The following is a 16,630-nucleotide window of genomic DNA, read 5'->3' as shown; positions in this document are numbered from 1 at the left end:
GCAAAACATCCATAAGTAGGAAAGCAAGTGTGAAGACGACATAAGGTGACTACAAAGGGATATAGACAGGTTAAGTGAGTGGGCAAAGATCCAGCAAATGGCCTATAATGTGGGAAAATATGAACTTGTCCATTTTGGCAGGAAGAATAAAAAAGCCAATTATCTAAATGGTGAGAGATTGCAGAGCTTTGAGATGCGGAGGGATCTGGATGTCCTAGTGAATGAATTGCAAAAGGTTAGAATGTAGGTACAGCAAGTAATTAGGAAAGCTTATAGAATGTTAACTTTATTGCGAGGGGAATTAAATATAAAAGTAGGGAGGTTATGCTTCAGCTATACAGGGCATTGGTGACCACATCTGGAGTACTGGTCTCCTTATTTAAGGAAGGGTGTAAATGCATCGGAGGCAGTTCAGAGAAGGTTTACTAGACTAATACCTGGAATGGATGGGTTGTCTTGTGAAGCAAGGTTGGACAAGCTAAGCTTGTATCTGCTGGAGGTTAGAAGAGTAAGAGACAACTTGATTGAAACATGTAAGATCCTGAGGGGTCTTAACAGGGTGGATGTGCAAAGGATGTTTCCTCTGATGGGAGAATCTCAAACTAGGGGTCACTGTTTAAAATAAGGGGTCACCCATTTAAGACAGATGAGGAGAATTTTTTTTCTCAGAGGATCATGAGTCTTTGGAACTCTTTTCCTCAAAAGGCAGTGGAAGCAGAGTCTTTGAATATTTTTAAGACAGTTAGATAGATTCTTGATAAGTAAGGGGGTGAAAGTTATCAGAGGTAGGCAGGAATGTGGAGGTGACAATCAGATTAGCCATGAACTTGTGGAATGGCAGAACAGGCTCGAGGGGCCAACTCCTCCTAATTCATATGTTCGTCAAGACGAGGCTTTAAAAAAAAAGACCAGAACCATGAAGTTTACAAATGCCAAGCTTGTTTAGAAAGTAAAAAAAGTTTAACTGCAAAATACCTACTACAGCGTACTGAAATAAATCGCTTGCACGTCTACAGAAACCAAACCTCAGCATGGTAATAAACGAGATAAGGCAAAACAATAAAGATAGTTAACTAAAAGCAAAATACTGCGGATGCTGGAAATCTGAAACAAAAACAAGAAATGCTGGAATCACTCAGCAGGTCTGGCAGCATCTGTGGAAAGAGAAGCAGAGTTAACGTTTCCCGATGCTTGCCGTGGCATTGCTCCTTTGTTATGTTAATTTAGCAACACACACAGCAAGCATCGGGAAACTTGGCAGTAGTAACGGGAAATATTTTAGCACTAAACCACCTTCTGCCGGCTGGCATTCAGCCACGTACAACAGCACTTCAGCAACTACACTGAAGAAATTGCTGCTGCCAAATGTAAATGCAAAAGCAAATGTTATGTAAAATGCAACGCACTGCAAATGCAATGAAAATGAAATGGGGGCCCCCATCCCCAAGTCCCCCAAATCCCACCGCCCCTCTCCCCACCCGGGTCTCGGGCCTCACCTTTCACGTCCCTGGCCAGCGCCTTCCAGGTGGGCGCGTAGCTCACACAGTGGCCGCACCAGGACGAGTAGAACTCCACAACCCAGGCGGACGACGAGTTCCTCAGCAAACCCTTGGCCCCCTCCGCCTCCAGGATGGCCACCGGTTCCTGGCTACTGTACAGCCGGGCGGCGTGGCCCTGGCGCAGCAACTGCACCAGGAAAGTAACGGCGGCAGTCAGGGCCACCAGAGCGCGGCGGCTCAGGCGCTTCCCCCGGCCGCACGGCGCCATCTTTCAAACCCAAAGTCGGCAACGGCCGGCAGCGCTCGAGCGGCTTCACCTCTCACCCCCCCCACCCCCGCGTGACGTCGGCCCAGGGGGCGGGGCGCTTCGCTGTCACCAAGCAACCGCTATCTCTCGCTACAGTTGCTCATTCATAAATCTGCGACATTCCACTCCATAAGTGTAAAGGGGGCATGGCCACATTTAAAGGGACATGACTACATAATCAAAGGGCATAGCCACATTTAAAGAGTTTTGGCCACGTTTACACTGAGATGAGAAGTTTTTCTTGTTTTACTTGCTCTATATAAATGGCCTAGATTTGGGTGTGCAGGGCACAATTTCAAAATTTGCAGATGACACAAAACTTGGAAGTATTGTGTTCTGTGAGGAGGCTAGTGATAGACTTCAAGAGGGCATAAACAGGGTGGTGGAATAGGCAGATACATGGCTGATGAAATTTAATGCAGTGTAATGTGGTGATACATTTTGGTAGGAAGAACGGGGAAAGCCAATACAAAATAAAGAATACTATTCTAAATGGGGCGCAGGAGCATAGGGACATGCGGGTAAATGTGGACAAATCTTTGAAGGTGGCAGGACACATTAAGAAAGCAGTTAATAAAGCATATGGGATCTTGGACTTTATAAATAGAGGCATAGACAAGGAAGTTATGGTGAACCTTTATAAACACTGATACAGCCTCAACTGGAGTATTCTGTCCAATTCTGGGCACCATGCTTTAGGAAGGAAGTGAAAGCATTAGAGAGGTGCAGAAAAGACTTACAAGAATGATTCCAGGGATGAGAGACTACAGTTACATGGCTAGATTGGAGAAGCTGGGGATGCTCTTCTCTGAAAAGCGAGGATTAAGAGGAGATTTGATAGAGGTGTTCAAAATTATGAGGGGTCTGGACAGAGTAGATAGAGAGAAACTGTTCCCGTTGGTGGAAGGGTCAAGAACAGAGGACTCTATTTTAATGTGATTGGCAAAAGAACCAGAGGCTACATGAGGAAAAACATTTTTAAACAGTGAGTGGTTAGGATCTGGAATGCACTGTCTGGGAGTGTGGTGGAGGCGATTCAATTGTGGCTTTCAAAAAGGAATTGGATAATTATCTAAAGAGAAAAAATTTACAGTGCTGTGGGGAAAAGGCGGGGAGTGGGACTAGCTGAATTACTCTGCAGACAGCCAACATGGATAGAATGGGCCAAATGGCCTCCTTCTGTGCTGTAACCACTCTATGACTTTATGACAAGTTTTTTTTATGTAGCATGTTGTTATGATCTGGAAAATCCTGCTTTAAGGAGTGATGGAAGGGGTGACTTTTGAAAGGAAATTGGCTAAATACATGAAAAGAAAGAACAATTGCAAGGCTATGGGGAAAGAGCAGGGGACTAATTGGAGATCTCTTTCAAATAGCCAGCACAGGCATGATGGAACAAATGGCCTCCTCCTGTGTTGTACGATTCCATTATTTAAAAGAGAATGGCAACATTTAAATAGGATTTCTAGTCCCCTAAAAAATTTGCTTCACTTTTTATTCCCTCCCCACCCCAGCCTGGTCCTGCCAGGGCACTGGTCTGATTGACTATTCTTTATGTGTGAGTCTGTATAGTTTATTATGCTACAGTGGGCCTTGCAACTGATCCTCATCTTGTCCTTACCCACTATCCATATGTATGCACTTTCCAGTGGGGGTCTCAAGGGCATGATGTCACTGGAGTGAAAATTCACTATTTCCCCCAACACCAAAACGTTTTTTCAAGGCTATTTGACCAGTTGCACTGGCACATGAAATGTATCAACAGGAAATGACAGAGAGATACCAGTAGATATACAGATCTTGTTTACAGATTCAACCAAATAGGTTGGCAGTGCAGAGAACATAAAAAAGTGCTATACATATTTCTCTTTGTTCCCCAGATCCAAACTCATTCAGTAAGATCAAATTAAGTTTGAGATGATTTAAGAGGGGGAAGCAACATCCCTTTGTTAGTGGATTCACCATACACTGTGAAAAGAATTATTTTTATGAAAGTAACAAATTTTCATCCCATACAGAACAATTAAGCATAAAATTATTTTCAACCATTTAGTAAAGCACTGCAAACTTTATTTCTTATGAAAATACAATAATGGTTTATAAACTGTAATGAAAACTTTATAACGGAAATATATTAAATAAAATAGCTTTCTTGGGTTTCAATATTTACAACAATTATGTAGCTATGATTTGGGTATTTTAGTAACTCATTAAAATATTTCAGAATAAATTAACTGCTTCATTATTCAGCAATGAGATATTCCAGTACAAATCTATTATAAAAAGGACAAACTTGAACACAAACAGAATAACAAAAATCAAACAAAACAGAAAAGCATCTTCTTCCATGTCTCAAAATCACTACAAATCATTTTTGTAGAATCACAAAACAGAGAGAAGCTCAATGAACCAAATGACAGAAACTCATGGTTAAAAATGTATACATATAATCTTGATTATATTTTAAATGAACATTTAGTTTGCACTGAAGTAAAATAACTGAAAGCTATCTTTGGTATTCCTGTGAGTTTTTGCAGCAAAATGCTATAGGAAGCTGAAGGGGACACAGCAAATTCTCAGAAAACCCAATATTGAGCCCAATCTTGACTAACCTCTGTAACAAGGCTTTCCCCAAATGATCAGCACCAAGGAAAGGTTGAGCTCAGTGTGTAAGAGTGAGTAATACAATATCTTGCCTCTCATCCTAGTATTTTCCATTGGCTGATCACGAGGATGGGAAAAGAGGAGGCCAGGACCTTATCATGGTCAATTTTAAGCAACCGGATAGGTCATTTCAAGAACAAATTAGGGAAAAACAAATACTGTATAACATATCTCTGGGAAAGTGGAAGATGCCAATAGGACTTTAAGGACAGTTCATTATAAAACAATTATAGCCCAGTATAACAAGGGAGCAAAGTCACTGAACTGAAGCTGTCTTGTATTTTTGCCAAGCTATATAATGTCACTTCCAGGACTCACACTACTTCAGTTTCATATTGCCCACAGTACAAATGCAACTGATGTGAAATGAGCTGCTAATGGATTGCTTGGGAACTTTTCAATCTTACTGAATGAGCTGCTCACACAGTTGGCTATTCATTAGCATTTCAAATGTAAGTGGCATTGAACACTGGGGAGCATAGAAAGAATGAGCAAGAACATGTGGAACTCTGCTTGTCTGGCCAGTGATCAACGCAGAGTCAATTGTCGTATAACTCAGGAGTGCTGGCTCCATGTCTTGGTCTCAAAACGATACCTGTAGTCTGACAGGTCCTGGTCCCAAAGCAATACCTAAGTATGAATGATTCAGTCTCAAACCAATACCTGGTGATATTATGACATGAACAGAAATGCTTAGGCAAATAAAAATATCATGCTTGGAAAAAAATTATGATTAAAGATAAAATCTCTCAGGAAAGTACTTATGCACCTTAGTGACCATACTGAGATTTGAAATGACAACACAGCACAATATGGAGGGGAAGTTGTGGTGCTTCCTTCTGGTACAGCATATTAAAAATCACCTCTTTCTACAGTCCTGATTATCCTGATTTTCTGCTTCACAATATTAGCTTTTGTTTAACTAGATGATCATCTGCAGAAATGATGTCACCATGATCATTCATCCTTCTGATCGCCAATGCTATTATGTATTAAAGATCATTAAGTGAGTTGAAAGTCAGTTTTCTTTTTTTAAATTGAGAAAACCTAGACAAAGGGCCGAGGCTGTTAGCACAGGTCAGCATCACGATGATAAAGGGTAATCTGTATGAAAGGCACCAATGCCCAAATGCAGAATAAACCCCTTCATTTTCATGGCATCAGCTAATTCTCTTGTCTTGTCAATGCGATGTTGTCGCTAATCTACATCTGTATAACTACAATGGTTGAGAGTTTCTTTAAAACGTTATTCCAGTTGAAAATACTAGTTATAATTATCTTTTATAGTTATAATTATATACAGTTAAAGTTATAATTACATATATGTTCCAGTTGTAATTATCTTTTCTTTCCAGTTTTACAAAGGTTTGCAGGTTGCATGGTAATCTTAATTTGCTGGTACATCCAATTTGTGTTTTTAAAATTGTTTTACTCGAAAAAGACATCACTGGAAAAGGACTTCCCATTGGCTCGGTGGATGTGGGATACTGAGTCAAAGATTCCCAGAAGGCATGTGCTTTAATTAGCTGATCTTAGTCAAAGCAGCAGTGGGGATGGCAGAAATAGTGTCAGCACCCCTGGGTTTGGAAGGTGGGGAGAGACAAATGAAGCACAGCCAGCGTCCCTGCTCTTGATGGTTTACTCTGTGACTTCTGCACCTGTGTGGAGGTTGGGGACACAGTATTTGCATGCTCCCTACTTCTCCACTTTGGTCAAACAGCCTCCCCCAAGCTTACATATGTACAGTAGCCACTTCAATAAGAAACTGGAGTGCTGTTGACACCATTAAAAGTCTGTACCCTCAGAAGAGGATGGGAGAGGGAAGAAAAAGTAATTTTCTGTGAACATTGATGATATTATGAGAAAACGGGTTGGGTGCCCTTCGGATAATGCGTTTATCTGACACAAACGCATAACATAGTTGGAGGATTGTCCATTTAGCTCCAGCCACTGTATCAATATTGTATAGGGAGATGCCCAATTTTAATCTTCCATTTAAGACTTATACATATACAGGACATCTACAAGGTAACCATTTCTGCCACAGTTCAACTAATGAATCAGACGCACCACTGAGAAAAGTAAAAAGGAAATCTGAACTTTTGAACTTTGAATACTGTTTGAAAATTGCTCAACTTTAGAAGCTTGAAATATTCTGTCAAGATGTAAAATCACTCTTCAAACTGTGCAACTGGGGAATGTGTCTTTCGTACACAATACGCAATGTCTGGCTTGTCGTATGCAACATGCAACAAGCAACTAAACCCGAGTAAAACAGGCTTCGGTGCAGGTGTTGAGTTGGAAAGAAAACAGCTGCACTGTGCTACCAGAAGAATGTCATATTCTTTGTCACTGCTAGTTTTCTCCTGTCCTATGAGATACAAACAAATGCTGAAATGATGAGCTGTTGATTCACAATATTTACTAGGCTCCAAATTTCTTTGCAATTGACCTTTGAGAATGGCAAACTAATTATCTTCTATGTTCTTAGAATTGTTAGTTGGGTTAACCCCCGTGTAAAAATAATGCACACAGGAATGTAGTATGAAGTGGTTGAACATCAATTTCAGCGATTGCACATTCTACCCTAAGAGAACAGAATTGCAGAATTGTTACAGAGCAGAAGGAGGCCATTCGGCCCATTCTCCCTGCAGCCGTGCACATTTTCCTCTTCAGATAACAATCCAATTCCCTCTTGAATGCCTCGATTGAACCTGCCTCCACTACACTCTCAGGCTATGCTTACCAGACTCTAACCACCTGCTGCATGAAATTGCTTTTCCTCATGTCACTATTGCTTCTTTTGCCAATTACCTTAAATTTGTACTCTCTTGTTGTTGATCCTTCCACCAATGGGAACAGTTTTTTCCTATCCAGACCCTCATGATTTTGAACTATCAAATCTCCTCTCTCTCCTCTCAACTTTCTCTTCTCCAAGGAAAAAAGTCCCAATTTCTCCAATCTATCCACATAACTGAAGTTCCTCGTCCCTGCAACCATTTTCATGAACCTTTTCTGCACTCTCTCCAATGTCTTTACATCTTTCCTGAAGTGTGGCACCCAGAAATGGACACAATACTCCAGTTGAGGCCGAACCAGTGTTCTACACAAGTTTAACATAACTTCCTTGCATTTGTACTCTATGCCCCTATTAATGAAGCCTAGGATGCTGTATGCTCTATTAAATGCTTTCTAAGCCTGTCCTGCCACCTTCATCCTTTATTTTATATTGTCTCTCCGTGTTCTTCCTACTTAAATGAATCACTTCACACTTCTCTGCATTAAATTTAATCAAATAGAGGATGTCACTTAACCTTGCTGTGCAGATGACACCCATTAAATACCAGCCTGGCTGAACACATAAAGTGAGGAACTCAATTAAATTAGCACCCAGCACTCGCCTTGCAGTATCTATCATCATATATATTAGCACAAGATTCATAAACAATAAACCACTTGATAATCATTTCCACAGAATATATCCAATATTCACATTATATTGTTATCCTACTGACTGAATATGCCTCAGTGAGCCACAATTACCCTGAGAGTGTCAGCCAAGCCCAGTGCGACTCACCCCATTGTGTGGCTAATTAATAAACAGCCCTACAATTAATCCTTTATAGCACTCCTGTCTCTTCTACATCTCTATCATCCTCCCTTTCCTGTTTCTGTAAGTTTCCCTGTAAAGTGTACTTGCTTCCTCTTGTTCTTCATTAACCCTTCAACTCATAGAATTACATAGGATGTACAGCACAGAAACAGGCCATTCGGCCCAACAGTGCTTATGCTTCACATGAGCCTCCTTCCACCTACTTCATCGAACCCTGTCAGCATATCCTATTCCTGTCTCCTTCATGTGTTTATCCAGCTTCCCCCCAAATGCACCTATGCTATTTGTCTCAACTACTCCTTGTGGTAGCAAGTCCCAGACCATTTACAAATTACTATTCACTCCCCTCTTGTCAGTTTTAAGGGTTCTCACTCTTCACTGAGGTAGAGTTCCCATAGATACTGAGTAACTGTTTCAGTTGATAAAAGTTTTAATGACCAGCAACTCTTTGTAAAGAGTTTGTAGAAATTTCTTTGTCCTATCTAATGAACTTTTAAAAAAATCATTCTTGGGATGAGTACTTTTGAAGTGTAGTCACTGTTATAACATAGGAAACACAGGGGCCAGATGGTGCACAGCAAGCTCCCACAAACAGCATTGTGATAATGACCAGATAACCTGTTTTTCGTGGTGTTGGTTGAGGAATAAATATTGGCCTAGACACTCCCCTGCTTGTCTTCAGAATTGTGCCATGGGATCTTTTACATCCACTTGAGGTGGAGCAAACAAGGCCTCAGTTTAACATCTCATCCAAAAAACAGCACCTCTAACCAGTGCAGCATTCCCTCAGTATTGCACCAGAGTATCAGCCTTAGACTTTGTAAAGCCCTGGAGTGGCACTATGAACCCACAACTTTCTGACTCAGGGGCAAGAGTGCCAACTGAGCCACAGCTGACATTCATGGTTAGATGACACCAAGCTTGTCTTCAACATCCATGTTATAATTTATCTCTATTGGAATTCAGTTTGTACACCTGCTTATTTAGGGTTGTCTAGACTTTATATTAAAATCTGCACATTATATGGTGTTGCGAACATTTTGCAGGTACTTTTTAACAGGTCTTGGTCTGACAGTGTTTGCATTTAATTTTGTAAACGATACGTTGCCTCCAGCTGTTGTGTGCTGGAGGCAGTGAGACTCCTTCCTGCCCGTCTCCTGTCACAGACGGTGTTGAGGACATCTACAGTATCATGAAGCAGGATGTTAAAGATGTCCTCAGTCAGCTTCATCTTCACAGCTAGCTCATCATCAGCATATTCAACCCACTGACTCTCTTCCTCTTGTAGCTCTTGAATCTAAACACGAGAACAATGTTAGACTGAGAATACATGCCACTTTGTTTTTTTTACTTTGCCCGACCTCACCTTTCTGAAGCTTGATGCTGGGCTACTGTACAACAGATGCCAGGGCACCTCAGGTAATTTAGCTAAGTAGCAATTTTTCATGCGCCACCCAAGCTATTCAACTGCTGAGCCATCACATCCAATCGGATTTTCACCTGATGCCCACCATATGTGCAGGGGTCACGATCAGGAGTGAGAACCCTGGCGTATTTTTCCCTTCCTTGCCAGGGCGTAATGACACTGATTGTAGCACCCCGAATGCCACCCTGGCATTAGGCCACCTAATGCAGCACAGATTGAGCCAGAGACCTTGCTGGGTTTTTTTTGATTCATTCACAGGATGTGGGCATTGCTGGCATGGCCAGCATTTATTGCTCAACCCTAACTGCCCTTAAGGAGGTGGTGTGCCACTTTCTTGAATATAACTGAGTGGCTTGCTAGGGCATTTAAGAGTCAACCACATTGTCCGGAGTCACATGTGGGCCAGACCAGGGTAAGGACAGCAGATTTCCTTCCTTAAATGACATTAGTGAACCAGATGGGTTTTTACAACAATCTGGTAGTTTTATGGTCACCATTACTGATAACGAGCTTTGAATTCCAGATTTTATTTAATTTATTGAATTTAAATTCCCCAGCTGCCATGGTGGGATGTGAACTCATGTCTCCAGATCATGAGTTTCAGTTTCTGGATTACGAGTGCAATAACATAATCACCATTCTACCTAATTAATGACTTCAGAAGGAAATTGGATGACCGCTTGAAGGAAACAGACTTGCAGGGCGAGGGGGATCGAGCCGAGGATAGCTCGTGGACAGCCAGCATGGACTCGATAGGCTGAATGGCCTCCTTCTGTGCTGTATATGACTCTACGACTCTATGTTCCCCATACTTCAGTATGGCTGGGTTCTATACAGGCATATACCTAACAACAAAGGAATCATTGTATCCTTTTAAAAAGAATGCTGAAGTATTTTTAGTGCTCATCGAGATGAGTGGTGTTAGCATTGCAGAGTGAAACACTTTCTCCTTTCAAGCAACCACTGTCTATATCAAGCACATCAAGGTGGACGACAGCAGGTGGAGAGTAACGCTTCCTCTGCTCCCCATCTGCAAAGCTAAAGAGGGCACTGCTAACTCCTCCTGTGTGACATAGCCATTTCCCATATTAGCCGTCTTTGTAGACTCGGTTCCCGAATTGGTCATCATTATGCAAGATATAATTCCTGGCGCTTGGTGTCCCATAACTGGACCTTGTGAAGCAGAGAGTGGCTTTGCCTGCCCAATATCCAGGGAAATGTAGTGAATCCCAGTAGCTGAACAGTTAGCCCTTATCAATGTAAACCCATCCCTCCAACTTACTGGATGTGTCATGGACATGGGAATACGAAAAGGCCACTCAACCCCTCAAGCCTGTTCTGCTGTATTTTAATTCCATTTACCTGCTTGTTCCATAACCCTTCATACCTTTGCCTAACAAAAAGCTAACAATCTCAGTTTTGAAATTTTCAAGTGATCCCGAGCCTCAGCAGCTTCCTGGGGGAGAAAGCTCCAGATTTCCGCTACCCTTTGTGTTAAGAAGTGCTTCCTGAGATCACTCCTGAGCTTAGCTCTAACTTTCAGGTCACGCCCCCGTGTTCTGGGTTTCAGAGTCACTAGACGATTGCTCACTAGGCAGAAGCACATTCTGTCAAATCAAGGCTCGGGCTATAAACAACTGGATAAAGTTCTTGAAAATAAAACAAGCAGAAGTATAGTACTCAGTATAGGCCATTCGGCTCTACTAGTCTGTGACATTGTTTACCCTCCACAAAAGCAAATAGTTCTAATCACGTTTACCCACCCTGTTCCCATATCCCTTCAACCCCTTTTACTTCATCCTAGATTTACTAAATTGGTCCCTGGGATGAGAGGGTTGTCCTGTGATGAGAGGCTGAGCAATTTGGGCCGATATTCTCTGGAGATGAGAGGCGATCTAATTGAGACATACAAGATTCTGAAGGGGCTTGATAGGGTAGAAGCTGAGAGATTGTTTCCACTGATCAGGGAATCGAGAACACGGGGACACAGTCTCAGGATAAGGGATCAAACATTCAGGACTGAGATGAGGAGAAATTACTCTGGTTAAAAAAAGGTAATCTTTGCATAAGGGTGGAAGATATTGGTATGTTTCTAAAATAAAAACAAAAAAGGATGGCACAGTGGTGCAGTGGTTAGCACCGCAGCCTCATAGCTCCAGCGACCCGGGTTCAATTCTGGGTACTGCCTGTGTGGAGTTTGCAAGTTCTCCCTGTGTCTGCGTGGGTTTCCTCCGGGTGCTCCGGTTTTCTCCCACATGCCAAAGACTTGCTGGTTGATAGGTTAATTGGCCATTATAAATTGCCCCTAGTATAGGTAGGTGGTAGGGAAATATAGGGACAGGTGGGGATGTGGTAGGAATATGGAATTAGTGTAGGATTAGTATAAATGGGTGGTTGATGGTCGACACAGACTCGGTGGGCCGAAGGGCCTGTTTCAGTGCTGTATCTCTAAACTAAACTAAACTAAAGGGTTGTGAATCTTTGGAATTCTCTACCCCAGAGAGTTGTAGATGTTCCATCATTGAATACATTTAAGGCTGGGATAGATTGATTTTTGGTCTTGCAGGGAATCAAGGGATATGGGGAGCGGGCAGGAAAGTGGAATTGAAGCCCAAGATCAGCCATGACTGTATTGAATGGCAGAGCAGGCTCAATGGGTGATATGGTCTACTTCTGCTCCTATTTCTTGTATTCTTGTGTCCCAGCAACAATGAACATTTAATAATCTCCTCAAAAAAATCAGAAATAACAAACATGCACCTCCTGCACGAACTCTGAATGTAAGACGAACTCACAAAACAACATCATTTGTTTTTAATAATATGTTGTTTTTAATGTGGTTGCCATGGGATTCCCTGACTCAGCTTAGCTCAGGCCCCGAGATGACTAGTGAGCTGAATGCAGGAGATCCAATATAAACTTGCAACCTGTAGCTCCTTGGGAACAGAAGAGTGCCACAATCTTACCCCTCTCACCCACCTGACTCAAGCTTCAACATAAGGACAGCCGTCAATTAAATTTATTAGATTAAAAGGATTCCCAGAATGTCAATCATGCAGGATATTTGAAATGAATGAAGTAGCCTAACCTATCAATCAGTTCCAAAAACGGAATCGTCTGTCGGATGGGCTGCCCATCCAAGGTCATTAGCAGTCATCAAATTACACACATTGAGGCTGTGTTATGAGGTGCAAGTATCAGTTAGTCTGGGATGTGCATTATCTGTTGCCTGAGAACCCAATACTTAACCTTGTATGCTTTTACCAGCAAGAAAGAATCTGATAAATAATCCATTAGCAGCAAAATGAAGCTGTGATTTAGTGCCAAAATAAACCGAAACTTATCAAAACTGGATTGAGACGGCCCCAAGACCATTTGACTGTGGACCTTTCCTGCCAATAGAAGGAGGAGACTTGCATCTCAATACTCTAGGCTAAATTTAATGCCAGGTTCCAGAATTAAAGGAAGGGGTGGGTGTAGGATGGTGGAAAAAGTAATTTTAGCTTTGAATGATAGTATAAAACTGATGATATTGGCTTGGCCACCCATTAAACACCTCTCCAGACTTTCCTACGATTAACTTCAATAGAAATTAAAATAAGGAGAGAGGTTTAACAGCTAGCCAAGCCGTTATACTGCATGTTTTACACTATTGGCCAGAGTCAACACGACCCACAATGTGTTAACCAGATACCCTCTTCAGTGTCCCATTGCCTTGGTTTAATTAAAAAATTATAGCCTTCTGTCTCTCTATACAACATATAAGTCCTGCACCACACCTAACTTCCCCTGGCTTTGACTGGGCAGGTCACCAGTTGCTAGCCACTCCCTCTGGCAGGTGCACAAAGGTGACGAGGTAGATCCCCCTGAAATATTTCCCTTTCCTTCCACCTGATAAGTGTCCACTTCCGACTGAAATTAGGAACTCCGCACAGGCAAGGGGACAAGCACACTGGGAAGTCAGAACTTAATCAATGTGGTGTGCCACAAAAGACCATCCCAACACTTAATTAAAAAGCATGCATGGCACTATGGTGAGCTAGAACTGCACTGGACTCAGGGTGGTGGATATGCGCCTTGTTCAAATGCCAACAGGAACAGGCATCTGAACATGACGTCTAGGGCATGGATAAATCTTGCGGTTTCTTAGATGAAGTGTTTGATCGGTGTTTTATGTTGCATAGTTGCATATTACTTCCAAGTTCCAGTGTATAGTATACACCATAGAATACTAGAGGAGTAGTTTTTTTTTATTCATTCATGGGATGTGGGCGTCGCTGGCCAGGCCAGCATTTATTGCCCATCCCTAATTGCCCTTGAGAAGGTGGTGGTGAGCTGCCTTCTTGAACTGCTGCAGTCCATTTGGGGTAGGTATACCCACAGTGCTGTTAGGAAGGGAGTTCCAGGATTTTGACCCAGCAACAGTGAAGGAACGGCGATATAGTTCCAAGTCAGGATGGTGTGTGACTTGGAGGGGAACTTGCAGGTGGTGGTGTTCCCATGTATTTGCTGCCCTTGTCCTTCTAGTTGGTAGAGGTCGCGGGTTTGGAAGGTGCTGTCTAAGGAGCCTTGGTGCAGTTTGTCTTGCCTAGTAACACCAAACAAAAGCTGAAGCTCTTTCCTACAAGGAAATGGGAGAAAGCACATATAACAGGAAGAGTCACACACTTTCATCTTTCCAATAGTCCACGATTAGAGAATGACATTGGCAAAGGCCTGTTGGTAAATTGCCATCCTGCCCCTTAACTATAGTGATGGACCAAGGCAGAGAGAAAGAGAGAGTCTGATGAAAGGGAAAGGTAGCCAAACCATGGCTTACAAGGGAAATTAGAGATCGCATTAGATCCAAGGAAGGGGCATACAAATTCGCCAGAAAAAACAAAGAGACCTGAGGATTGGGAGCAGTTTAGAATTCAGCAAAAGAGGACGAAGGGATTGATTAAGAAGGGGAAAATAGAGTACGAGAGTAAGCTCGCGGGGAACATAAAAACTGACTGTAAAGGTTTCTATAGGTACGTGAATAGAAAAAGATTGGTGAAGACAAATGTAGGTCCCTTACAGTCAGAAACAGGGGAATTTATTATGTGGAACAAAGAAATGGCTGACCAACTAAATGCCTACTTTGGTTCTGTCTTCACAAAGGAGGACACAAATATCATACCAGAAATGTTGGGGAACACAGGGTTTAGTGACAGGGAGGAATTGAAGGAAATCAGTATGAGTAGAGAAATGATGTTGGGGAAATGATAAGGCCGATAAATCCCCAGGGCCTGATAATCTACATCCCAGAGTACTTAAGGAAGTGGCCCGAGAAATAGTGGTCATTTTCCAAGATTCTATAGACTCTGGAACAGTTCCTACAGATTGGAGGGTAGCTAATGTAACCCCACTATTTAAAAAGGGAGGTAGAGAGAAAACAGGGAATTATAGACCAGTCAGCCTAACGTCGGTAGTGGGGAAAATTCTCGAATCCATTATCAAAGATTTTATAGTAGAGCACTTAGAGAACAGTGGTAGAATCGGACAGAGTCAGCAGGGATTTACAAAAAGGAAATCATGCTTGACAAATCTACTAGAATTCTTTGAGGATGTAACTAGTAGAGTTGATGAGGGTGAGCCAGTGGATGTGGTTTATTTGGACTTTCAGAAGGCTTTCGACAAAGTCCCACATAAGAGGTTAGTGTGTAAAATTAAAGTGCATGGGATTGGGGGGAGTGTATTGCGATGGATAGAAAATTGGTTGGCAGAGGAAACAAAGAACAGGAATAAACGGGTCTTTTTCTGAATGGCAGGCAGTGACTAGTGGGGTACCGCAGGGATCAGTGATAGGACCCCAGCTATTCACAATATATATTAATGATTTAGATGAGGGAACTAAATGTAATATCTCCAGATTTGCAGATGACAACTGGGTGGGAGGGTGAGTTGTGAGGAGGATGCAGAGAAGCTTCAGGATGATTTGGACAAGTTGAGTGAGTGGGCAAATGCATGGCAGATGCAGTATAATGTGGATAAATGTGAGGTTATCCACTTTGATAGCAAAAACAGGAAGGCAGATTATTATCTGAACGGCTATAAACTGAGAGAGGGGAATATGCAACGAGACCTAGGTCTTCTCGTACACCAGTCACTGAAGGTAAGCATGCAGGTGCAACAGGTGGTAAAAAAGGCAAATGGTATGTTGGCCTTCATAGCGAGAGGATTCGAATGCAGGAGCAGGGATGTCTTGCTGCAATTATATAGGGCCTTGGTGAGGCCACACCTGGAATATTGTATGCAGTTTTGGTCTCCTTGTCTGAGGAAGGATGTTCTTGTTACAGAGGGAGTGCAGCGAAGGTTTACCAGACTGATTCCTGGGATGGCGGGACTGATGTATGAGGAGAGATTGAGTCGGTTAGGATTATATTCACTGGAGTCCAGAAGAGTGAGGGGGGATCTCATAGAAACCTATAAAATTCTAACAGGACTTGACAGGGTAGATGCAGGAAGGATATTCCCGATGGTGGGGGAGTCAAGAACCACGGATCATAGTCTAGGGATACGGGGTAAACCTTTCAGGACTGAGATGAGGAGAAATTTCTTCACCCAGAGAGTGGTGAGCCTGTGGAATTCACTACCACAGAAAGCAGTTGAGGCCAAAACATTGTATGTTTTCAAGAAGGAGTTAGATATAACTCTTGGGTTTAAAGGGATCAAAGGATATGGGGGGAAAGCGGGAACAGGTTACTGAGCTGGATGATCAGCCATGATCATAATGAATGGCGGAGCAGGCTCAAAGGGCCGAATGGCCATACCTGCTCCTATTTTCTATGTTTCTATGAATTATTCATTAGGAAGTACTGCTCCAATGATATCACAATGGGCAATTCTCCTCACAACGAGCATTTCCCAGAACTCTATTATGCTGTGCCGAGAGGGGGATGCCTGCATACGATGTTAACTCCCAGATTCCCTGTTACCAGCATAAAACACAGCAAAAGAAATCAAGAGATATAGGTAAAAGCGCAGATAGTTCCTTTTGCAACTTTAAGAATTATGCAACAGTTCAGTTGCTTATGGAAGAGGCAATTAGATTAGCTGCTTCAGTGTTGAACTGGTGGGAGATGATACTGGGTTTGAAT

General features: G+C 42.4%; 2 protein-coding genes across 12 annotated transcripts in view; both read right to left on the bottom strand.

The window, feature by feature from the left end:
- qsox2 (quiescin Q6 sulfhydryl oxidase 2) overlaps window positions 1-1,822 on the bottom strand; it is a 97,543-nt gene extending 95,721 nt beyond the window's left edge. Inside the window, exon 1 of the mRNA XM_068012213.1 lies at window positions 1,497-1,822. Coding sequence (XP_067868314.1) covers window positions 1,497-1,767 — 271 coding nt within the window. The 5' untranslated portion in view covers window positions 1,768-1,822. The remainder of the gene's footprint in view (window positions 1-1,496) is intronic.
- Window positions 1,823-3,936: 2,114 nt separating this feature from the next.
- Window positions 3,937-16,630, bottom strand: part of LOC137347622 (centrosome-associated protein 350-like) — a 157,807-nt gene continuing 145,113 nt past the window's right edge. For all 11 annotated transcript variants that reach the window (XM_068012197.1, XM_068012203.1, XM_068012202.1 and 8 more), the window contains one exon: window positions 3,937-9,380. In XM_068012197.1, coding sequence (XP_067868298.1) covers window positions 9,168-9,380 — 213 coding nt within the window. In that variant the 3' untranslated portion in view covers window positions 3,937-9,167. The remainder of the gene's footprint in view (window positions 9,381-16,630) is intronic.

This window comes from Heterodontus francisci, chromosome 32, assembly GCF_036365525.1.
Source record: "Heterodontus francisci isolate sHetFra1 chromosome 32, sHetFra1.hap1, whole genome shotgun sequence".
NCBI lineage: Eukaryota > Metazoa > Chordata > Chondrichthyes > Heterodontiformes > Heterodontidae > Heterodontus > Heterodontus francisci.
This window is presented reverse-complemented; position numbering and strand designations above follow the sequence as displayed.